The sequence below is a fragment of the Sprattus sprattus genome, assembly GCF_963457725.1.
Source record: "Sprattus sprattus genome assembly, chromosome: 7".
NCBI classification, from domain to species: Eukaryota; Metazoa; Chordata; class Actinopteri; order Clupeiformes; family Clupeidae; genus Sprattus; species Sprattus sprattus.
Genome location: NC_137926.1, coordinates 10639180 through 10656679, shown reverse-complemented (window position 1 = coordinate 10656679; position 17500 = coordinate 10639180). Strand labels below are relative to the sequence as shown.

The following is a 17500-nucleotide window of genomic DNA, read 5'->3' as shown; positions in this document are numbered from 1 at the left end:
TGGGAAGGGAGAAGGAAAAAAAAAAAAAAAAAGAAGACGAAAAAGAAGAGAGAGAGAGAGAAAAAAAAATTGCAATTTCCTGAGTTTATTTTTCTTTTCCGTTTTTTAATTTCACCTCGATTTGTCGTGGTAGGGGACGGCCTGTACCGGAGGAAAAAGAACACGCTCTGCTGCCAGAAAGCCCTGGCCCTAGCCCGTTGTGTTGGTTTAACGTTGCACTGCGTAGGAAATATACTAGCCGGGAGAAATACAGAAGCAGGATTAATAGTGAGAGGAGCTGAGAGGGCCGGAGAAACTCGGGGTTCCTCCTCGACTCGCCCAGCCTTTTGTTTAAACGGATTAGGGTGACTCTTTATATGGTGCACTGCGCTACGCTGCGCCTCTGCGCTAGCTAGCGCGCACAATGGAGCCACTGGAGCGCTCCAAAGCCAGCCTACACACACTCACCTAATTACTGCACTACACTTCGGCCCCGGAGCTCACCCCTGCAGCCCGACTTCAAAGGCGCTGCTGGGAGGAGAGGATCTTGAAATATTCAGAGCTGTTCTTTTAAAATGATTAGAACAAAGATAAACCAATCAGGTCTTGTCTCATTATTTTTTGTTAAAAGAACAAAATGTGTAAACTTCAGCCGTGTCTTTCTTGGTGATTTTAATCTTAATACCATGTCAAAAGCTCTGTTTGGGTCAGTACGCTCTGTTCAGTCCTTTCAAGGATGAGCTTTTTCTAGTCTAGAGGGAGCTGAGCACCATTTTGGGCCCTGCCACCAGTCCTGCACACAGCAGCACAGGGCCAGACTGCACGCACAAAAGCTCGACTTGTGGAGAAAAGCAACTTCACCATACCTTTGGTGAATTAGCAAACAACCTGACACTGTAAAATTAGCCCTCTAACCACAAAGCCTAAATGCAGGATGACATAGAGCAGTTACAGCACATTGCAGCGGTGTGTTCAGCCATCTCTGGCACTTGACTTGAAGCCTTCCCTCGGCTCCCTCACATCTGTGGTCAGCCATCATTAGGGGGCATTCCTCCAGCGAGGATCAGTGGCCATAAAAAGGAGCCACTGCGGGCATAAACACTCCCCTTTAACGGCGACGCTGCGCTTTCATTAATCCGGCGAATCCAATGACAGCTCGAATGAAACCCACTCTTTCATTAAAGCACTTTATGGGGGAACCTTTTATTGCCCTGGTCTGGCGTTTTATGTCGTAAAAAAAAAAAGAAAAAAAAAAGAAGCCCGCACTAACCCTTCGCGCTGGCTTTGTTTGGAATTTGCTCAGCATCCAACGGCCTCACCAAAGTAGCTGCTTCGAGGTGAAAACGGAGAGGAGCAATTCCGCCTGAATCATCATCTGCGGTGGAGGGGCTAATAACAGCCCCAGGCAGACGTCACTGATGTCATGATGGAACCTTCAGGAAGGGGACACCGCACGAGTGCCATCTCGAAAGGAACGCGATCTACTGAACAGACGTGAACAGACAACACAAAGGACTGTGCGACTGAAACCGGGTTCAGATTCCCTAGCACCATTTTGTTTTGGTATTGATTATAACTGTTTACATCTGTCACCATAAAACAGCTGAACTCCCATCCAAATGAATGGTGGCTGTTTGTTGTGGCGAGAAAAAATGAATAGGTCAGAATAAATGCGTGCTGTTCTGAGAACAGGGTACCACAGCATATTTTGGAATCCAAACATGGATGTATGTGTCTGGGCCCCTTGGAACTGATGATCCCCAAAACGGAAAGGGCCAGGGGTTAGTGAGGTTGGCATTCTGGATCAGTCATCTCTTAATACAGCACAGCTGCCTCATAGTTGTCCTCATAAGATTTGACATTGAGGAAGCCTGCTACTTTAAACCATCACTCTGAGTAAGTCAGCCCACCGGTTTAGGTTTCACATTTAGGGTCCACTGATTAACAATAATTACAAGGGGGAGTCAGCTTTGATAAAGCATTGACTACAATGCAACGTTTTGTTAATGCAGAAGCTAACATGTTATTAATGTTACACTGTATACATATGGAATTGTGTACTGTTGATTAAGGGATCGTGGCTATAAAGTGAAATTCCCTGATAAAAAAAACAAACAAACAAACAAAAGAAATCCCACAAAGATTTTCCAATACCAAAGAATGTTCTTGGTTCTTCTTCATAAATGCATTCACATGTGGATTATGGGATCTCTTAATGCGAAGCACTACCACCTCACCTAAACAAACTTAGGAATTTGATTCATTAAAACAAACCTGATCTAATATCAATGCTACCAGCACATTCCTAATGATAGATTTCACTCATTTAGATTCCCCAAGTCACGTCAGTGGTGAAACCCTGGAACACTACCCTATACTTGCATTTGCAGAGCAGCCACTGAAAGAGCTTCAACCACCTCAGTTATACAGCAGCTTCCAAAAGGACTGCAAATATTGGTTATGCATATGTGCAAAGTGGGACAGAGGCCTTGTTGGTTATGAGATTAACTACTGTCTGCCTTTGCAGGTCTGCAACGTCCAGGGAGATGAATCAGTATGTGGCTGTTTTATTGCCCAACCCCTTGCTTCTATCCCTCTCCCGCTCTCTGTCTCTCCCTCCCTCCTTTTCTCTCTCCCTCTCCCGCTCTCTGTCTCTCCCTCCCTCCTTTTCTCTCTCCATTTCCACCTCTCTGTCTATCCCTCCCTCCTTTTCTCTCTCCACTGGCACGGATTCAAGACACTGGGGCACAATTTGTTCTTTTCTCTCTTTAGAGTGGCAACAGACTGGCCTTTCTCTCCAAAGACACAAAACAAACCTGAGATGATGGATCAGTGTGTGCACACACTTCGGTTCCGTTGCTACTGCTGTGAAACAGTGCACCCTGTTTCAGAGAAGGATAAGTGGGTTTTTAAGGCCTGAAACAGATTTTTGTTTAAGGATGCTGCACAAAATCAAGACAAAGCGTGTCAGCTGATAAAAAGAACAGAAAATTAGTTTCCTACATGCTGGAAAGAGAATAATTGCAGTCCTGTGACAGGGGTTGCTTTGGAAACATGCCAATAACACATTTTCACTTCAAACTTATTTAAAGGTACAGCGTGAAGGAATTACTTGCATCTAGTGGTGAGGTCTGCAGATTGCATCCTATGGAATACCCCTCCCTCACCCCTTGTTTTCTAAGCATGTAAGAGAATGATGTCATCGCCTACGACCGCATTGAGTAGTCATAATATGTCAAGTGATGAAGTTACTTTAGATAGATATTTAGAAATTGTATTAAGTTATTTAGTCTGTAAAACTATAGTTTATAGCTTCCATGGACTGTAAATAGGGAAGTTTGGCTATGTTAGTTGTTGGCTGACATGAGCTCCAAAGCTTGTTTGTTGAATGTAACTTTTTTTTTCATGGTAATACTTTTCAGCAGCTGTGGGCTGATCTCAGTTACATCACCAGGTCTTTGGGGTCCAAATAACAAAGATATAAAATGACAATCCTGGTATCAATTCAACATTGACACAGGAAAAAGGTTACTTGTGTTGGTATCTATGCCCATTGTGACATTGTAGATAAAGCTACCAAACAAATAACATTTAGATTGGTAGGCTAAATTACCTTTCCAGCTGGAAACTTCGCAACTAAGCGTCACTTAGTTTCCATCCGAGAAAAGCTTTTTTTCTGCTAAATAATAAGTATGATCGACCATTTGTCAAAATTTGGGGTTTTCAGAACACAAAATGTCAGCACCAGAAACCACCACGTATTCGTCAGCACCAGCAACCACTGATTGCTGTTCTTTCTTCTTCTTCGTCGTCTTCCATTCGGCGCAACCATAGTAACGCGAAAGGCCCTCTCTAGAGCCACGTCAGTCTGTTTTGGTCTACTGTAGATGTCGGAGCAACATGGCGGCCTTCGTGTAAGATTCCCCCCTCTTAAATAGAAAAGCTCATTCTAAGCTAACAAACACACAAGGATTCATAGTTAGAGGTGATTGTACACTAATAAAAACATATTTATCAACACTTTATTCCATTTCTGCTAGCAGATCCCCCCTAAATCCTAGACACTGCACCTTTAAACATGCTGACAGCATTTTAAGACAGCATTTTAAGAAAGTGTAATTTTGTCTAAGCATCAGTCCAACTGCCAGCGTGTGGCGCAGCATTCCTTCGCCCTTTGGCAATGCTGTTTGTCTCTGTCCGGCTCGTAAGGCAGAGCAGCCAATTAGAGAGAGCCTAAATCTGTGCCTGCAGGCGTCCCATACTGACTTTTACTGGTCTGTTAAGAAGTCCACACACAGACACACACACCCCCCCCGGGAGAGAGAGGATCTGCCTCGGGCTATGAGATGACAGACCACTCTGTGAGGTTCAGGAGAGAGTGGAAACAGAGAAGGTGGTAAAGAGAGAGAAGATGTTTGGGAAAAACAGGGGCGTTAGCTTTATCCATAAACTTATTCTTAATGGCAACCTAGGCCAAGAAACTAAAAATGTGTAATTATTTACTTCTTTTAAGAAATGATTGTGTTTTGTATATTTTCCTTTTTCATTGTTTTTTTCTTTTTTTTGGTTTATGTTTATTGGGTGGACGTTTGGTTTGTGTTTTGGACAACACGTGTTGCATAAATACATGTTCTGTACACAGAGCAGTTTATCGGGAAAAAAAAAAAAAAAACGCTTCCACTGCTGTAAGCTTCTCACACTTTTTACAGAACTTGTACAATTAGAGGAAATAAATATTTTCAAGGCATGCGCCTGAGAAGGAACTCATACTGCTCGCTTTAGAGGATACGGCCATAAGCAAGTTGTGGGTGGAGAAAAAATAGTGAGAACAAAAGAAGAGATCATAAATAAAAGCCCACATGCCTTTGTGTGATCTTTACACTGTGTGTGTGTGTGAAGCCTGTTGACTGAGTCTGTTTGCTAGGGGCATGGCCTCAAGGTCTCCTGACTTACACACGGTGAAAGTGCCAGAGTTTGTGTAACAGCAGGGCTGATAAGATCAAGTACTGTGATGCAAATACTGAATGCTTCACATTCACGTGTGTGTGTAAGTGTGTGTGTAAGTGTGTGTGTGTATGTGTGTGTGTGTGTGTGTGTGTGTGTGTGTGTGTGTGTGTGTGTGTGTGTGTGTGTGTGTGTGTGTGTGTGTGTGTGTGTGAGAGAGAGAGAGAGATATAGAGAGATGGAGAGGGAGAGAAATGTGTGTGTGTGTGTGTGTGTGTGTGTGTGTGGATATGTTTGTACGTTTCTGTAGGTAAAGGTTTATGTATATGTGCTTATGAAGTTATGTGTGTCTATGCATGTATATGTGAATGTGTGTGTGTGTGCGTGTGTATGATGTGTAATGGCCTGACCCACCTCCTTTTGACCCCCTGCAGAGAGAGTAACCTCAACTACGCAAACAAACACCACGGCAACCAGCAGCTAATCAGAGTACGTGGGCAGGGGTGAGGGTGTGAGTGGGGGCGGGGTGGGGTGGGGGGTTGCGTGGGGGGTAGGTTAAAGGTGTAACAGGGAGAGTGAGGCAAAAGAGAGGAATAAATAACCAACGGAGAGCAGCAGCCCCCACACAATGATAAGCCTACACAGCTCCTGCCCGATCACACAGCACTCCACAGACACAGACTCCGTCACATTCTAGCAGTCAAGTAGATAACGGAGAGCTTTCTACTGCCCCTGGTGAAAGCTTATAAAAATCTGACGCGGACACTTAAGCAGAGGGAATGGTAAACCAACAGGCAAGGCAAGGGCGAACCAAATACAAAGTACTGTATGTTCCAACACACACTGGTTAGACCGGTGACATTTTCGAATTGACCCGGAGGACTTGTGTTCACCTCGAATGTCAAAATGACCTCTTCTCAGAGATCGGACTATCAAGAGGGTCGCAGGAGAGCCTGGCGATTAAGGGTGATAAGTCACAAGGCGTGGTGACAAAAGCGCTGTGAGCCCCAAGCAGAACAGCTGCTGCCACATCTGCAGGAGCCGGCACTGGAGGGGGGAAGGGGTGTGGGGGGAGTGCGATGGCGGTGCTTGCCCAGACTGCCCTCTGACATGCGGCCCTCTGATCCCTACAGCAGAACCAGCAGCGATGACATGCCTGTGGTCGGAGGGGTCAAACTCACCGCTGGGGCCTGACGCCCTGCTCAGGTCATGCTCAAGCCTTTGAAGAGCCCTCAGCTGAAAATGAGTCCACGAGAACACAAACTCAGATAGATATACTGATGGGTATGTGCACAAAAAGGCACAGAATGTAACACACACACACACATACACACACACACACACACACACACAAACAAATGTCCAGAATTAACTAGACTGTTGACAGATGGGCATTATTTACCTCAATATCCACTTAACTGCAGAACAGAACAGTTAACAGCCCATGCTATCCTGAACCAGATGACATCATGAGGAGATTATTATTTTATTACAAAAAAGGATACTAAGTCTGCTCTAATTACATTCGGACACACTGACCCACTGGCATGGCGCTGAGGAGCTGCATAGCCACTGAGGAGCTGCATAGCCACTGAGGAGCTACATAGCCACTGAGGAGCTACATAGCCACTGAGGAGCTACATAGCCACTGCTCTTATTTGACACCAAGTCCCTCATTTTTCCACTGATTTAAAAATATGACCATGTTTTAAACTTGTATGGGGGGGGGGGGGGCATCACTTTGGGAGAGCATGTAAACACGAGGGGGGCAAACACAACCACCATCAGAACATGCCAACGTATACTTGCTGACCTTCCTGTCCTGAATGCCTTGTGACTGAATGCACTTATGTTAGAGCGACTGAGATCATTTTCATGGTTGCCAAACTCATGAATTCCATTAAAGTTAGACATTTTAAGGAAGTTGCGGTTTTCGGGGGGGGGGGGGGGGGGGGGGGGGATTGAGGGTATTACTCAAACTTCGTTTTCGCAATTTTGTTATTTTACCGCCAGATAAGTACACAAGATCAGCACCATGTATAGACTGGCGACAACAGAAGCGGTGTCTACAGCCTACCCCCGCCTGGCTTTCTTACACTTACTTGAAGGTCTGTCGTTAAATTCCTCTCATATGACCCTTTCTCACCTCTCTAACAAATAGCCCTGTGTGCAGGTAGCCAGGAATCAGTCAGATGAAGAGAAGAAGAATAAAAAGAAGAGAATCTTTCATGTTCTTCAGGGTATGGTGGACATCCACTCATATCACTACCTACACATACCAGGGGGTCAGCGTCGGATGGGCGCGCAAACTCAGCATCAGGGGTCAGTCGGTTCTGATGGCAAGCAGGTGAAGGGCTTGTGTATATGTTAATGAAATAAAGGCCATAATGGATTCCGACGGGCTTGGATCGAGTCAAGGCCAAGTCATATGTCACGCTTTCTATACAGCCACTGTCTCGAGATTTCTTACTTACTCCTAATTCAGCAAATGGGAAGTTTAATCTTTTCAGTTGAGCCCCCTTTCACTTAACACTTAAATGTCAATGCAGTGCTACTATCATAATGGGGGTTAATAATCGGAAGGCGTGTGTTATCAGCAAATGTTCACGTTGTCATGTGAATCCATTATTACTGAAGTTATAGATTGTTAATCCATTTTTGAACTCTGCATTTTGATTGTTTAACAGAATGGCCAAAGTTTGACACTGTCTGGTAACTGACGTAGGTACGCTACTGCTGGGACCGGATACGAGAAGACCATCACCCGTCATCTTACTGGAACACACGTCATTAATGAAAATGAAAATGTTCTTATTTAGCAGGGACAATGATTCAAATGTAACCATACAAATCAGATCTATGACATTAAAGGTGTGACAGTTAGCCTATATTGAGGTGATCAGGAACTTTGATAAGCTTATACCATAGTTTTACATCCTGTAGACAGCAGACAATTACAGTCATTATTATGTTTGTGGAGAGACAGATTGGCAGATGAATAATGTGACTATGATGACATGACACATTAACATTTTTTGCACGGCTTGAATAACACAGAGTACACAGACATGGTTCCAGCACTGGCAAAGGGAGAACACAGCAGGACCAGGCCTGATAAGGGATAAATGATGATGGAGGATTTGAACAACATTGAATTATGTTTATCACATCAGACCAATTATTTTAGCAGAGGGCTGAGCTAACATAATTTATTTCATATCAGCGAACATTTGCATGTCCTGACCACTTCGGTCCAGGACAACATCACATGCTTTTTTGATGGCAATGAAAAACAACTGGCTGAGTAAAATGAATGCAGTAGACCCAGACGGAGGGAGGAGGAGGGGGGCATGGGGTGGGGGGTCAGAAGAAAAGTACGGTACCTTCTTGTGTTCAAGTGTTGTGTGGAGATTGAGTCCTGGACCTTTGCCACCGATGGGCTTGTCAACAGACTGTAAGAGAGAAGCATTTGTGCAGAGGGCTTTCAGGGGGATGCTGAATGCACATATTGAATCAGGGGTGGAATGCAGAGTGCTGGAGGTGAGATTGGATTAGTGAAGGGTGGAACTGGTACAAAGAACATGGAGAAGAAGGCAACACCCACCACCGCCACACCCACCAGCCAGTGCTCCCATAAATGGTAGATTCACACACACACACACACACTTGCAAGCACTCAAATACTCACACACAAGCACACACACACACACACACACACACACACACACACACACGCAAACACACACACACACACACAGTCACACACACACACACACAAACACACACACACACACACACACACACACACACACACACACACACTCACACACACACACACACACACACACTTACTCACTCACTCACTTACTCAGACAAACTTGCACATGCACACTTTCCATTCATATGAAAGACATAAAATTGTACATAAATACATCAAATCCAATTTGGAGATATTACTTTAAACGACTGCTGGCCAATTTGGTGAGACAAATGTGAATTCATGCTCTTGGCACAAATGAAATCCCATGAGCTACCTGAAAACATCTAGATTAGCACGTGGCCCGACCTTTAGTGGTCACCTATTTTCAGGTGCAGAGACAAAAATAGGTTGTTTACTGTGTGGCCTCTCAATAAGATAACTGATAGGGTAGACAGAGAACAGCCTTTCCAATAAGCTTGTTTACATGCTCACTTGCCAACTACAAATCTACAATTCAGTAACCTGAAACATATTTTCATATATGTACAGTATATCCTCTGTATTGGTGTACCACTGTATTGTTTTTTATATACAGTACCAAATAGTTTTTATCTGATTTATTTTAAAACACTGGTGTTTTTATTTTGCTACCTCTGTGAAACACTTTGTAACATGGATTTTGTGTGCTCTATAAATAAAGATTATCGTGGTTGTTATTACTGTATTATGGTTGGAGTTCATACGAACAAGTCTAGTTAATCATTTTCAGTGCCGTTCTGTTGACATAAAACACTGAAACTGACGCATGCAATCTTGCCAGAATTAATGACATTTCCTGTGTAATTTGATTTTTAATTGAATAATAATGCTATTGGCCTACATGAACTGTTCATATGGTGTACGCAGAAACAGTACCACTATTTACAATCTCTTGTTTTCAAGCAACTTAGAAAATAGGTCACCGAACATGTTTTTTGTGTGTGTTTTTTTGCAGCATTATTTTCCAGTTGGTTTGCATTCCATTACCACTCGACACGGCAGTCCCTGGACCCCTGTGCGCACTGTCACCATACCTTCTGACTGATAAGCTGTTGACACGGGTACAGTGCAAAGTCCAGAGCCCCTAGGGTGTCATGAAATGAGCGTGCAGAGTAACACTTCCATGTAAACTCACTCAGCGTCACCACAGGATATTATTCTAAGGTCAGCTTGAAATGTCCAACACTCTTAACGGACACAGGAGAGATTTCCAGAACCCCTGCCCCGTGGGTGCCTGCTCGAGCCATCCCTTTCCCAAACGTGACTTTAAGTTTACTCGAAACACCATGATGAGTTTACCAAACGACACCACCAAGTCAACAGATAAACACAGTCAAAAGGTTTCTGATGCTTTCCTGTGTCAGTTCAACTTAACAAGCGAGAAAAGACACTGTATGTCAGCAAAACAGGCATAATTCACCATCTCCTTACTGACACACTCATATCATTATTTTATGCTAGTTATTTTGGTCTAAATTATTCTGATATAATTCAAGAATTTTGAATTACATAAAATGCAAAACTAATCCTGAGCTTGTGTGAGAACTTCAGGCCATGATCTGTTTGTGCTATGTTGAACGCCCCTTGATCACGCAATGGCTATGGTAGGACCTGACATTCTAATGCAAAGGAGCACTACATCTGTGTCACTGCATTAGGCTTTAAGGACACCATCAAACACCATTCATGAGATTTAATACTTAAGAGGTTCACATTTAAAAAGCTGGTTCTGGTATGGGGGAGAGGGCGACATAAACTGCATACATAACATTTGTATTTAATGGATGTATGGACAGATGGATGAGGGGAATGGAGGATTAGACAGATATGGGTGGATAGGTGTTTTTTTTTAATGGAAGGATAAATATAGAAACTTAATATGAGAAAAAAATAAATAATGAAAAACTCACTGTGCTGGATCAGTCACCACAGGCAAAGCAATGTCTTCACTGACAAAGTCAATGTCGTCCACTAGACTATTCGCTCGCGTGATTGCTCTTGGGGATCCATCCATTTTTGTCTTCACTAAAACAAAATCAAATCCGAATTAGAAAACATGGCAATTCAAAAGCCTTGATTTGGAATACAGTCTCACCGAAACACTTTAAATGTTATCTACCACCATAATTTCCAGGCTATGGGCAGCGGTTTATACATCGATTTTGCTAAATTTCTGCATCCCTGTGGTCAATACTCAGGTGTGACCTATACGATGCAATGTGTTTTTCCCCTGGCCCGGTATTTAGTAATGCACACAGTAAGCATACAGCATAAATGTGTATCTCTCACTCCCTCTTTCACATACAAATTCCATTAATGTATCAGGTAAATATATGGCATGACGTAACATTCAGTAAACTGCTGTTAAAACACAGGTTTGTTTTATAAAATTACTTAAAATACTGTAATGCAGTTTGTATACAGTGCGGTTAATAGTAGGGAAAATACGGTATCTAATATATGCCCCATAAGAAAATGCAGAAATGAAAGAGAATCTAGTGTTGATACCTGGAGAAGCAGGACAGCTCAGAGTGAAAGAGGACCAGGAATGGTGATGGTCTTGAGACGTGCAATCAGACAAAAACATACAGAAGTCATGCAGGCATGCAGTTGTGGAGGACACTTTCATTTGTGAGGCCCAGAACAGAGGTTAATTAAACAAGGCCAACGAGGTGTTCTGTTTACTTGATCTTACAGTTCTTTGTTCGTGAAACCTATCTTAGTTTTAGAACTGCACTGAGACTCCAAGTTAAACATTACAGCAGAGGCCTCTGTGACATTATAAAAGGAGGTTGTTTTATTCAAAGAGGTGCAGGCAACTCAGTTGGTTTATGTGCACAGAGTGGAGTGGAGTGGAGGGAATAAAACAGTAGCATAGTGTGCGGCGCGGCGCAGACTAAAGAGTTGCAAACAAGGCTGTCCCTCGAGCCCCAGTGCTTCTCATTCATCAGAGACACACTGGGCTTATCGGCTACACAAACAATGCTGCTTTATTAATATCGTCCCAGACTGTTCAAACACGTTTGGCTTGGAAGGCCCCGGCGAATGAAAACAAGCAGGGGCCACAGTGACAACGGTGGGGGGGAGGTGAGGGGGGGGAGCCCGGGGAGCCCCATTCAGAGATTCTCACAGACGAGGCCAGCCAGACAGATGAGCGATAAGCCGGATGTTGATTAAATGAAACGGCAGTTTTTATTTCTGACCAGTGAAGCTCCACAATGCAGCTTGTTTATCGCTTCGGTCCGAATCGCCCTACTTCCCTCAACACCCTGCCAGCCACCCCTGCGCCATCACCTCCTCCTCCTCCTCCTCCTCCTCCTACTTCCCAGCAGGCCCGGGGGCAATTCAGCACAAATAAACTTGGCAAAGGCAGAGGAGAGAAAACATCACACTGATGCAGAAGCCAGCCAAAAAAGCCTGTGCGTCAATGGAGCACAGGCGCTGATAAGAAGGTGGATGTCTGATTAAAATACTGCCTGAGACTCTAAGGGAGGAAGGCATCGAATGGGATGAACACGGGCTACCTGCTCACAAGACCAGAAAAACAACTAATAGTTTAAGGAGTACATATGGTGCGTATATCCCAAGGCTCTTTCTTGTCTTGTCTCGCCTCTCGTCATGATTTGATTATTTTGCATGGTTCCTCAGCCCTATGCAGCTACTGAACAAGGAGAGGGTTTTGTCATAATGCCAAAGGGAAAAACACAATAAGATTTTACTGTGCGGTAAAAACACATAGATTGGCTTTAAGGCAGGGAGAAAAACGCCTCGCTATATGGTTCGCCCATGAAACTTCTCACTACATGGTGCATCTATGTCTATGTATATATGTCTTACTATACGGTTCACCTAACCTTCTAACTCATCCTAGCATCTTTCAGGCATCTTTATTAGACCTGAGCACGTGACCTCTGCTGGGAAAATCTGTCCCTTTCTCTCTACAGCCCTGTTCCACCAATGCTGACCTACAGCTCAGTGTAGTGCCAAAGCCATGCAGATAGCACTCAGAATAAGAGCCAAAGCTCATCAACGGGACATGCAGATACAGACAGATAACAGCATCACACAGCAGGACATCACACAGCAGGACATGGGCATCACACAATAGGCTCACCTGTCTGCGTGAGCATCTTGGTGATGCCTGCGGGGAGAGACATGGCACCTTTTTACTACACAAACCAACGCTCCATAGCAGTCCTAAACCCATTTGAAGGGATAGACAGTGCAGGGCACCAGATGCTACTAGGCTAGCAATCCCTTGATGTGTGAATCCCAACCAGCCTCTTTATGTAGCATCATCTACACTCGCTCTCTTTAATGAGGAAAAGTTCTCGTGGGCAGACATTATTATTGTGCCTTGCAAAGGCACTGAGTTCTTTTGAAATGTCCCCAATAAAACAGTTACAGATCTATAAATATTGTTTTTATACTAACCATCAAACACTCACGCTATCCATTAGTAAATGTACAAAGGGAATGTCCTAAAAACTCCAACGGGCATTTTTCACAGTTCAAAGACAAACTGACATATGGTTTTGTTCATTATCTCTCCGCTACACGCCACCAATTAAGTACGAAACCAGATTCCATTTTTTTATCTGTAAATTCTCCGCTGGTAGCCCTTGCACTGAAAAGCCTCTGCTTTGATGATATAGCCACCTGATAGCAAAGGTCGTAAAGGCCAACATAAATGACTACAGTGAGGGAAGATTCCGTCCAGGCACCATTTTACACAGGATGGCCTCCTTACATTTAAAAAAAACCATCCATCACCTGTGAGTGTTGTGCCTTAAGGCCTAAGTTCATTCCTATAGCAAGAGCCTCAATATGCATGGCAGCAAACTGAGCAGCTGATTCTTTTGCTATTCATTCTCTTCCAGATGCAAATTTTCTTTCCATGAGATCTTTTTAATACACTTCTATAATAACAATATTAATAATAATAATAAACTTTATTTGTATAGCACCTTTCATACAAAACAATGCAGCTCAAAGTGCTTATATAAATTGTAAAGGAGGATTAGAGTCTCTTAAATAGTCATATTTTCCTGAACAAAAACCTTCAAAAAACTGCTCACCCATTACCATAGCTTTCCGGTATGAGCTAGCCACCTCTTATAACTAAACACTAAGTGTTTAGGGAAATGAAGTCACTGAAGCAGTTCTAATGTAATAAGGAACAAATGACCTAAACACGCAGACCTGTACATCTGCAGAAAATGCAAATATACATAACCACAAACTATAATGGCCTCCCAAGAGAGGCAATTCAGTGCATATTTTTGTCATGCGAAATAAATCATTTTGTTAATTGTTGAGGCCTGCGTAGCGTGCAGGTAAACATCGTCTGTAATCCCCTTGTGTGTACAGAAGTAAGTATTTGCATCTGCCCATCTGAGTCCATGTGGTGTCCAACTTAAGGCTCGAAGAGCAAAAGAGGTAGGGATTCACAGAGTCTAAGCCCAAACACAAACAAGTCCACACCCAAACGTTTACTCCTCACCCACCCACTCCTCAACCACGTTGCATAAACTGAAACTTCTGCAATCACATGCACACTGAAGAGTTTGCTGAAACCCTCTGTTGAGCGTTTCTTTCTATTTGTTAACCCGGATCTCGAAAGTATGTACATCAAACTTTGCATATAGTTGATCCAATTCCAAACAAAAGTATCGTTATGTTCTTACAACGGCTCAGAATATGTGTGAACAACTCAGTGTAGTTTCATAGCTGACTCACTCAGCTTAGTAAATGCGCCTCATATGACACATTTCAGACTTAAAAGTGCCTAAAAGTAATTGCTTTAAACAGCAGACCATCACACTAACATCAACACACACATTACGGACAGTTATTAAACTAGGCAAACACTCGCATCCTGCATCTCATGTGTTATACTGCAAATGTATGCTTGATTCATCTGATTTACTTTGTTGTCTGTGTTTGTTTACAATAACAGTTATCATTCTGGAAAGAGGAACAAAAGTGACTAATCTCATGCTACCAGTGGGTTCTTCGAGGAAGAAGGGCCCGTCCTTCTTCTCGTCTTTGTCCTCAATGTGGTCATACGTGATCTGGGGAATGGTCAAGGGCTTGTCCCCTGCTGAGCTGAAGGAGCCATTGTCACGAGATCTTAGCTTCCTTTTGTAGCGTTTACTCTGGGGACACAAGAGAGAGAAAGAGAGAGAGAGAGAGAGAAGGAGAGAGAGAGACAGAGAGAGAGAGAGAGAGACAGAGAGAGAGAGAGAGAGAGAGATTAGAAACTGCTCTTTTCTCAAGTCGCACTGACAGTGGTGCCTTAAATGCCCTGCACAAAACTGAAGGCCTCATATTAACATGCAACCAGCATCCCATTCAGTTGGTAGACAAACAAGTCTGTGATGTCTGCTAGATTTAAGGGCATGCTATTCAGGCTTTCATTGTCTAGACTTGTCATCAATCAATAAAAATGTCAGTGAACGAATTAATTATCTTTATGGAGGCCAAAAAAGAAAAAAAAGTGACATGTTTGCACAGACCGGTACATGTTAATCTTTACCCAGTCTATAAATATCACCCATCCACAGGAAAAGTTTAGTCCCTTCACTAAATATTTGCTCCGTCTGTTTGGTATTTGTGGAGCGTATCCTTTTAAACCTCCTTGCAATATACAAATGGGAGCTACGGTCTGATGGACTCCACCTTCACACTGAGGTGAGTGGACTATGACCCTGTTACAGGGCTTCACACTGCTCTCAGCCTGCAGATATATCTGCATTTTATTTGCTTGTGGTTTTTTAAACTCCTTTGCTTGCCTCGGAATGAGAGTTGAGCCCCCCCCCCAGCCCCCCTGGCCAGCTTTGACTCAAGCTCTCCTCCAGTGATCGCCGCAGTGAATGACTCATTAGGACCGAGACAGAGAAAAAAAGTCACACGCCACCGATCAGAAAGGAACGGAAGTGGCCTCTGCTCAACCTCCCCCCTCCCCCCTCCCCCCTCCCCCCTCCCCCTTCCCCCTCCACCGCCCCCCAACCCCAACTTGTAATATGTGTGGACTCAGTGCTGGACAAAGATTTTTTTTGTTGTTGTTTAGCTACACAAAGGTTTACTCCCACGAGAAAAAAGGCGGGCGGTGACATCATCTCATCTGACTGTGTCTTTGTGTGGGGGGTACAAAAGGGCCCTGGGGTCATCATGGCAAACGCAAGGAGGGGGGGGGGGGGGGGGGGTTAGGGGGTGGTGGGGGGCTTAGGGGGTGGTGGGGGGGGGCCACAGTAGAACACTTGCTCATTCACAGTCAGTTCCCCATGACATCAGTACAGTCTATGTTGCTCCTAGCTGAGGTGGGTGAAAGGAGAGTATAATACTGTGTTCGAGTCAAAGGCACTGCTCCTCACAAACGAGCCCATCAGCTCGCTCTCGCTCTCTCTCTCCCCTTCTTCTTCTTCTGGTCACTCAGCAAACAAACTGGGCCCTAGCTCCTATTCTAACATGGCTGCCAGACCCAGGGCCTGGGCCCTAGCTCCTATTCTAACATGGCTGCCAGAGCCAAGGCCTGGGCCCTAGCTCCTATTCTTACATGGCTGCCAGACCCAGGGCCTGGGCCCTAGCTCCTATTCTAACATGGCTGCCAGAGCCAAGGCCTGGGCCCTAGCTCCTATTCTAACATGGCTGCCAGAGCCAAGGCCTGGGCCCTAGCTCCTATTCTTACATGGCTGCCAGACCCAGGGCCTGTGGAGGCTGAGGAGGCTGAGAGGCAAAACCATGGTCAGAAGCTCGGAGGTTAGCATTTTAGCTTAAGAAACAGCAGGACAAAGCAACCTGTTGTTCAGTGTTTTTGTGTTGCGTGGCATAATCCATGCTTCTGGGATTTAAGCACAGCGCTGCAGTTCCTTCAGTGTGAAACAGACGGCACTTTGTTTACCAGCTTTCTGAAGTTGCCTGGGCTGGAGGTTTCGGAGCTTGCAGGGGGCACGTAGTCGGCGGTCAGCACGTACATCTTCCATGTCGCTGAACAACCTCCGGGTTTCTCTACAGCATAGCACCGCCATAGTGTCTAGGAAAAAAAGGAGCAAAGGAAGAAAAAAACAACGCTTGTGACATAGAATGGCATTCTATTCTATTCTATTCTATTCCATTCTAGACTGGTCAAACATACACTTCTAAATCCTGCTTATGGGTGAACAAACAGCACGTCTTTGCTGCCATAAACAGAAAATGTCTGCACAGGAGAATCATAAGAGTGTGAGTCAATCAGATGTCCCCAGCTGCAGGTGATATGATGGTCAGGGAATGACTCTTTTCTCCAAAAACTACTACATTCCAGTGAAATCATATGACACAATTACACAGTTGCCACATCTGCCCGATAACCTACAGATTACCCGCCGTCACTTTCGGCACCAGTGTTTATTGGCCAACGCATGCCGTGGCAGGAGGCTAATTATATATTCCCCATAAATTCCTATTTCGAACCAGATCCAGGACTGTTTTACTCGTTATTAATCAGAAATGTTCCCCATGAAAGCTCCTGTAATAAGGATGAATCTTGGAAATACGCTCAGTACCGGAGCAAAAGGGCAAGTCTGCTCATGTTATGACCTACAGATGGCTAACCACAGCAATTTACTATCAACTGGCCCAGAGGGTCTTGTCAGACTTATTTAACACTGTCAGCAGTTTGCATGGCGTAGCCTGGAGTTTGTTTGAGCTGTCTCAGCTTGACACTGAGGACATTTTTGTCTGGGCGTTGCATCTGGGGTCATTCCATTTACCTAGAGGATAAATGGTGTTTCTTAAAACTGTCGGCTGCTGGCTCAAAGTGCCGATATTTGCCCGCCGTCTCTGTCTGGGAGCACG

General features: G+C 44.3%; 1 protein-coding gene across 1 annotated transcript in view; it reads right to left on the bottom strand.

The window, feature by feature from the left end:
* Positions 1-17500, bottom strand: part of kcnq1.2 (potassium voltage-gated channel, KQT-like subfamily, member 1.2) — a gene marked incomplete at both ends in the record, with an annotated part of 145754 nt that overhangs the window by 104492 nt on the left and 23762 nt on the right. The window contains 6 exons of the mRNA XM_080842988.1: positions 8307-8375; positions 10573-10687; positions 11171-11221; positions 12777-12803; positions 14667-14820; positions 16566-16697. Coding sequence (XP_080699114.1) covers positions 8307-8375; positions 10573-10687; positions 11171-11221; positions 12777-12803; positions 14667-14820; positions 16566-16697 — 548 coding nt within the window. The remainder of the gene's footprint in view (positions 1-8306; positions 8376-10572; positions 10688-11170; positions 11222-12776; positions 12804-14666; positions 14821-16565; positions 16698-17500) is intronic.